Genomic DNA, 7,507 nt, shown 5'->3' with positions numbered 1-7,507 from the left:
TCCCGGGTCAGCCCATTCCAATGCCCAGTCACCCTTTGTGAAGAATTTCTCCCTAATGTCCAGCCTAAACCTCCCCTGGTACAGCTTAAGGCTGTGTCTTGTCCTGTCGCTGTGTCCTGGGAGCAGAGCCCGACCCCCAGCTGGCTGTCCCCTCCTGTCAGGGAGTTGTACAGAGTGATGAGGGCTCCCCTGAGCCTCTCTTCTTCCAGGCTCAACAGCCCCAGCTCCCTCAGCTGCTCCTCACAGCACTTGTGTTCCAGACCCCTCACCAGCCTTGTTGCCCTTCTCTGGACACACTCCAGCCCCTCAACATCTGCCATGAACTGGGGGTGCAGAACTGGACACAGCACTCAAGGTGCGGCCTCAGCAGTGCCCAGTACAGAGGTAGAATGACTTCCCTGGTCCTGCTGGCCACACTATTCCTGATACATGTGCCACTGGCCTTCTTGGCCATGTGGGCACAGCCAGCTCACGTCCAGCTGCTGTCCATCAGTGCCCCCAGGTCCCTTTCTGCCTGGCCGCTGTCCAGCCGCTCTGTCCCCAGCCTGTAGTGCTGCAGGGGCTGTTGTGGCCAAAATGCAGGACCCAGCATTTGGTCTTATTAAACCTCAAATCCCTGGATTTGTCCCATCCATACAGCCTGTCCAGGTCCCTCTGCAGAGCCCTCCCACCCTGCAGCAGATCCGCACTCGCTCCCACCTTGGTGTCACCTGGTGTCATTCTGTTCCCACGAAGCACCCCCGGAACATCCCCCTTTCTTGTCCCGTGGTCTCTTTTCCCCACATTAATTTCTGGGGGGGGGAAAGCTCTGCTCGCTTTCCACCCTCCCAGGCTGCCTCACCTCTTGTTCACTCAGGAGCATGCCCTGCTCACCCTCAGCCACGTTCAGTGCTCAGCAGGAGCTGTGTGGTGGGTGGTGGAGCTCAGGAGGGTGCTCAGCACCTGGGGCCGGGCTCTGCCAGGGGTGAGGAGTAATTTCAGAGCTTCTTTCTCTCTAATTATGGTTGTTCACAGGCTGTGACCCTGGATACCACGGGGATGGCTGCAAGAAGAAGTGTAGCTGCTCGCCAGGAGTGCCCTGTGACCCTGTCACCGGGGAGTGTCACAAGGAGTGTCCCCCAGGCTACCACGGGGAGCACTGCGACCAAGGTAACGCAGGGCCGTGCAGGGCAGCTCTGTGTGCGCTGGAAACTCAGCAATCCTCACACTTCTGCTTCACCAAACGACACAAAAGCACTTCCTGAATCCCCTGAGAGCCCCAGGCCACTGCAGGGGATCTGATGGGTGGCCAGTAGAGGCTTTGGGGGACACAGGAGCTGCCACCCACAGGTCTCTGTGAGACGCTGCCGCCTCCTTAAAGTGGGAGAGAGAATTGCTCATATAAAATGAGCCTGATTCAGAAGAGGAGAACAAGGTTTCACTTCACCCTGCCACTGGACATGTCTGTGTTGGTAGATGGAAGTGATTGGGATCTAATTATCTTTCCCTGGCCTTGATGTCTTTTCCCTTCCAGGCAATCCCTGCCCAGCTCAACAATATCACATTTTCTGCTCCATTCTCTATTCCATATTGAAATTCTACTTCATCTGCAAGGGCAAAAGAGTATTTTACATTTAATTTACATTAGAATTCAAACTTCTGCCTCTGTGTGAACCTCCTAGAGCAGTTTTGTGCTCTTCCCATGATGTTGGGAGTCGGTGGGGCGGTGACTGAACTGCCCAGCTCTGTGTATGTCTAACTGTGTCCAACTCTCAGGCTCTGAGAGTGCAGTTTTCAAGATCCTGGGGGCAGTTGGTGTGTCAGAGAGCTTCACTTTGGTCAGACAAAGGTGCTTTGAGAGAACCTAAAGGCAGTGAGTCACTGGCACGAGGTGAGGATTACAAAATATGAACACAGCGCTTGGAAAAGAATAAGTTCTGCCAACTGCAGAGCTGAGTGGAGACTGAAAATCAACCTACTCCTGCTCTTGTGAGGCTGGAGCCTCCTGAACCGCCTTCAGCTGGTTGGATCCTACAGAAAATGCAAAAAGCTGGACACTTGAGTCCACACTGGAAGACAGACTGCAGCAGTAGAAGACACTGCATGGAGAGGTTGGAAATGGCCACATCTGGATTTGGATTGGAGCATCCCGGGAGTTTCTGCAGCAACTGATGTTCAGCCATGCACTGCTTCACCCCAGCCCAGAAGTTACAACCATCAGCCTCATTCATCTGCCAGCACAGGGTCGTGGTGCAGAGCCCCATCTCTGACAGGACTTGGTCGCAACAGGAGCTGCAGACAGCAGCAAAAAATCCCAATGCAAGTGCTACCATAGTGCTGGCAGGAGAGATGGGAGCAGCTCCTGCAGGGCTGTGCCCCCTGGCAGGGTCTGACAGCCCCGAGCCCCCCGTGGTGGGATGCTGTGGCCCCTCCCCTGGAGTCCCATCAGGCTGGGTGCTCCCGCTCGGGATATTTTTAAAAAGGGTAAGAAAGGAGCTGAAGGCTGTAGGGGGGAGTCACAGGAAATAACACAAATATTTGTATAGAAATAGTAGGCTCTTGGCTGTTGTTCGGGTCTGGAAATTATTAAAGGGTGAAGACAAACATCTGCCATCAATTAGCAAAGAGGAGGAATAACAAAAACTCCACTGTGTCACTGGAAATGGAGGCGCTGCGTTTCCCCCGTGGTTTGTCAGTGCCGGCGTGTTCACCTCTGCTGAAGCTTCACAGAGCTTTGGCTCTGGTGAGCGTGGAGCTCTTGTGGGGGACTCAGAGAGGATTTAAGGATCTTTGGGTCTGGGGGCCTCAGTCTGCATGGCACCAGCTAAATTGTGGCATGGGGTACAAAGATCAAACCGAGCTGCTATGGGCAGAACCACGCTGGCATCCAGAGCAGAGGGAAGGAAAAGCAATCATTCCTCCTCTGGATGAAGATGTTCTTTCTTTCCTGCTTTCCATCTGTGTCCATCTGTGCAAACCTGGCTGATTCTTAAAATCCTGGTGCTCAGATCCTGGAGGCATTCAGCCAGGGAGATAAAAACCCTCACAGTGTCTTGGGAAAGCCAAGGGGTGGTTTAGTGTGGGGCTGTGACCCCAGTGCTCTGCACCCCAGCCCACAGAGAGCAGGGTGGCTTGGGCACAATCTTTATCCAAACACTGGAGACCAGTTTGGCCTCAGCTTTTGGGGATGTGAGTGGTCACTCAACATGAAGAAATTCTTGTTGGAAGGACACACAACAAGAGAGAAGTGATGGACAGACTGACCACAGTGGTGGTGGCAATGCTGGAGGTGACCGGCGTGGCCCACGGAGTGGTCACGCCCAGGCTCACAGAACCATTAAGGTTGGAAAAGACCTTCAAGACCATCAAGCCCAACCGTTGAGCAAACACCACCATGCCCACTAAGCCAGGAGCACAGGTGGGAACCTCTCACAGCTGACTGTTCCCCACAGACCCAGAGGCTCCTTCGGGCTGCAGGGCTGGGCTGGTAAAATGCCCATGGGCACCTTGAGGGGGAAGTTCTGACTCTGCTGTTCTCCCACAGAGTGCCCTGAGGGGACATTTGGGGCAGGCTGTCAGCATCCCTGTGCCTGTGGAGGAGCATCCTGTGACCGGAGCACGGGGCAGTGCCACTGCCCACCTGGCCGGATGGGACATGACTGCGCCCAAGGTGAGCACGGGCAGCAGAGCAAACACATTGAGAGAGGGATTTAGGTACAGAGGGAGGGAGTCAGATGTAGAGCCGTTAACTTTTCTTTTGCTGAAATGCAGTTTAAAAACACCCAGTGCAATTAGAATCATCTTAGTGGAAAATTAGAAAAAATTGCAGCTTTTGATGGCGAGTCCTAAACAACAGCCCTGCTCTGCTGTCGAGGCTGAGGGAAGCACAAGCAAACACACACGATGAAAAAGATGAAGAGATGTTTTCGGTTGTTGCAGTCCTTAACGTAGGAGAGGAAACTTTCTTTACCCATGCATGTTTTTAATTGCCTTCACCAGATTACTCTTTAACTGCTGGAAAACTCGAGAGTCCGAAATGAAAAGCTTTTGCATGATTCTGCAGAATTGCAGCAGCTGGAAGGTGTTAGTCACATAGAGATGTCCCTCTCCTAAGAGTTTGGCTGAGCAACGAAACTACGTGTGCACAGTGCTTACCGTACATTTCAAGCTGCCTTTTTTCCAGGCCCTGGAGCAGTTGGACCAGTTGGAGAAGGATTCTTGCCCTAGTTTTAGCAGTTCTTAGCCTTTTGCTCCTCCTTTGCGACTCACAGCGGGTCCTGGAGCAGTGACTGATGTGCTGTCCGTGGTGTGACAGCAGCTGCGGAGTCCCTGTGCCAGCAGCACCATTTCCCACTGAGGAGCCCTTGGAGCTCCCTGCAAGTGGATGCAAATCCAAAATTGGCATGAAAACCCTGGAGCGAGCTCAGAATAGCGCTGACAGAGGGCTCGCACGCTGCTTGTGGAACAGGCACGGCCGTGCTGTGCTCGCTGGTGGCCACGTGCTGCGAACAAAAGTCCACGTCTTGCATGAGCACAGCAATGACGGCGAGAGGGAGCCCAAAAGGGCAGACATTTCCCTCTGCCACCTGGGCTCTGATCCCGGTGCTGTGTGTTCTCTGTCTGCTCACGCTCCAGCTTGCCCTGAGGGTCTCTGGGGACCGGGCTGCCAGGAGATCTGCCCCGACTGTGCCAACAACGCCAGCTGTGACCCTGTCACCGGAACCTGTCTGTGCCCACCCGGCTACACCGGCCAGCGCTGCCAGGATGGTGAGTGTGGGCTGGGGTGGGTCCCTCAGCTGGAATGTCCATTTCCAGCTGGAATGGGGGGCGTTTCTGCTGACCTGGAGCATCCAGTGACCGACAGGCACTGCCACGCTCAGCAGGGCAGGCTGAGCACTGTGCACATCTCTGTTCCCTCATTCATTGGGGTGCAGGGTGGGGACTTCAAAGTCCCTCTAGTCCCCTCTCCACAGTGGTAACTTCTGCAGCAGCAGAAAGGGAGGCAAAATGCTGAGCCCCTCGTCCTGCTCAGCACCTGCACTCGGGGTGGCAGAGCTGTGGCAGTGCTCGTGGCTCAGCCGAAGCACTGCGGGATCCAGCGGCTCTGCCGAGGGCCGAGGTTCCAGCAGCCACCTGCGGTCCCTCCCTGTTTCCCTTGGCAGTGTGTCCACCCGGCTGGTTCGGCCCCAACTGCCAGCTGAGCTGCAGCTGTGGGAACGAGGGACATTGCCATCCGGTGACCGGGACGTGCAGCTGCCCGCCCGGCTGGACGGGGCACCACTGCCAGCGAGGTACGGCACCCGTGCTCTGTCACCTTCCCTCCTGGGCCACTCTGACCCGTGCCAAGCTATGCTGCCATCGCTCCATTCTCATCTGCATGCTGTGCCTCTGCCAGGGAATCTCTCTGAAATCCTTTTGGTTTCTCTGCTGTGTGCCCAGTGCTGGCAGTGCCACTGGTCTTTCTGCAGCCGTGCTTGTCCCTGTGCCCGAGGGACGTTGTGACTGCTGGCAAAGACTGTGCCCACGCCGTGCTCTCGGGTGCACACCAGTGACAGGCTCCTGCTGTGTTTTTCCAGCCTGTGACCTGGGCCACTGGGGCCCCGACTGTGCCCACACCTGCAACTGCAGCAACAGCGACGGCAGCTGCAGCGCCGAGAGCGGGCAGTGCCTGTGCGAGGCCGGGTACACGGGCAGCCACTGCGAGCAGAGTGAGTGCTGCCCCTGCCCTGCCTGCCCTTACAGCCAGCAGGGGCTGCAGGTGTTCCAGGCACTGGGCCAGCCCAGTCCCCTTCCCTGGCTGGGGTGCTGGTCCTGTCCCCAGGGTGGCTGGGTGATGTGGGTACACACCTGTTAGGGGCAGATTGGAACCCGCTGGCTGTTATCAAAAAAGAAGCTGCCAGGTATTTTTATTCCATTCAGAGTCCGAGCCCCTGCCTTAGGATAGCTTCCCTGGGACCTGGGAAAGGTCAGGCTCCTCAGTCTCATTTCTTTCAGAGTGCCCGGAAGGGTGGTTTGGGCTGAGCTGTCGGCACCAGTGTCAGTGTGACAACGGAGCAACCTGTGACCACGTCAGCGGGGCCTGTACCTGCGGCCCGGGCTGGCGGGGAACCTTCTGTGAGCACGGTGAGTACCTCAGCCTGGGGACCAGGGCTCCATCCCAGACCGTTTGTGCTCCCTGTCTGACTTTGCTCTCCCACTACAGCAAAGAGAATCCCTCAGGATGGTCATGGGGAGAACAAGTCTGCAAGCTGCTGTCTCTGGTTTTATTTACGGAGGGAAAAGGTCTAGGGAAACAAAAAAAGACTATGGAAATGTAAATAATAGGTGACCCAGTGGTTGTACAGCTGGTGTGGTCACCCGAGGGTGTACGTGTTGCACACAGGGTCTTGGAGCAGCCTCTTGGAGGGGTCCCTGGATGCAGGGATCTGGCTCCCCCAGCAGCCTCTCCATGGTCAGGAGCCTCATGCCATCACTCTCCTGATCCACCACTGCCCTCTCCTGTACCTGAAATGTCCACAGTGGACTCACATCTAATATGTGCTGCCCTTAGCAGTGGCTGTCACACCAGTGCAGCCTCACGTCGGCCACAAAGGCCACCAAGGGACACCTTTTCCCACTGGGAGAGCTCCAGCTCTGCATTTTGTGTGGATTTCTCCTTTGCTTTCCACAGCCTGCCCAGATGGATTTTATGGACTGGAGTGTCGGCAGGCCTGTGACTGCCTGAATGGTGCCCACTGTGACCCTGTGACGGGACAGTGCCAGTGTCCCCCCGGCTGGACCGGCCCCCGCTGTGCCCAGGGTAGGTGTCTGTGCCCAGGTGCCCACCCTGCCCTCCACGGGCACTCTGGAGCCAGGGCTGTCTCTGCTGCCAGGTCATAGGATACGGAGGTTTGGGTTGGCTGTTCCCCACTTGTGGTTTTCTCTGTGTGGAATTTAATTTGAATTCAGAGTGGGGGGCTCTGCCTGAGCATGTTGTGGTTGGATACAATGAGGAAAAAACTTCCAAATAGGTAGTGATGGCAGTGTCTGTGTTCAGATGTCTGGCCTGTAGGACACATTACTTCCCTGTAACACCACAAAACCACCTCACACAGCAGCCAAGCACCAGCATCAGGTCCTCTCCCAGCCCCTGGCATGGTTGGTAGGAGCCTGGCTGCTCTAATTCCCACCCCCTGCCCACCATTCCTGCCTGCTCTGCTCCCCTGCAGCATGCCAGGAGAACAGGTACGGCCAGGACTGCAGCCAGACCTGCCACTGCTTCAACAACGCCTCTTGCAGCCACATCAGCGGCCGCTGCCTCTGCTCAGAGGGGTGGACGGGACCCACCTGCCAGCAAGGTAACCCTTCCCAGCCCAGCCTGCCTTCCCTGGCAGCTCAGGAAGGAATGCATTCCTCGGGGTGGGCGGAATGCTGCTGCCTCTTACCCAAGCGGGTGAAATACCAAAAGTCATTTTGTGGGCAGCTGAGCAGCCTTGGGGGGGTCACTGGCTCCTCTTGCATCAAAATCAGCGTGGCTCTGTATCAGACC

The 7,507-nt window shown here is 56.2% G+C and overlaps 1 protein-coding gene across 1 annotated transcript in view; it reads left to right on the top strand.

The window, feature by feature from the left end:
* Nucleotides 1-7,507, top strand: part of MEGF6 (multiple EGF like domains 6) — a gene marked incomplete at its 5' end in the record, with an annotated part of 73,346 nt that overhangs the window by 59,061 nt on the left and 6,778 nt on the right. Inside the window, 8 exons of the mRNA XM_017743984.1 lie at nucleotides 1,000-1,149; nucleotides 3,524-3,649; nucleotides 4,615-4,746; nucleotides 5,142-5,270; nucleotides 5,556-5,687; nucleotides 5,974-6,102; nucleotides 6,650-6,778; nucleotides 7,188-7,316. Coding sequence (XP_017599473.1) covers nucleotides 1,000-1,149; nucleotides 3,524-3,649; nucleotides 4,615-4,746; nucleotides 5,142-5,270; nucleotides 5,556-5,687; nucleotides 5,974-6,102; nucleotides 6,650-6,778; nucleotides 7,188-7,316 — 1,056 coding nt within the window. The remainder of the gene's footprint in view (nucleotides 1-999; nucleotides 1,150-3,523; nucleotides 3,650-4,614; nucleotides 4,747-5,141; nucleotides 5,271-5,555; nucleotides 5,688-5,973; nucleotides 6,103-6,649; nucleotides 6,779-7,187; nucleotides 7,317-7,507) is intronic.

Source organism: Corvus brachyrhynchos, unplaced genomic scaffold, assembly GCF_000691975.1.
Source record: "Corvus brachyrhynchos isolate BGI_N302 unplaced genomic scaffold, ASM69197v1 scaffold68, whole genome shotgun sequence".
Lineage (NCBI taxonomy): Eukaryota > Metazoa > Chordata > Aves > Passeriformes > Corvidae > Corvus > Corvus brachyrhynchos.
The sequence above is the reverse complement of the archived record's forward strand: the minus strand, read 5'-3'. Positions and strand labels throughout refer to the sequence as shown.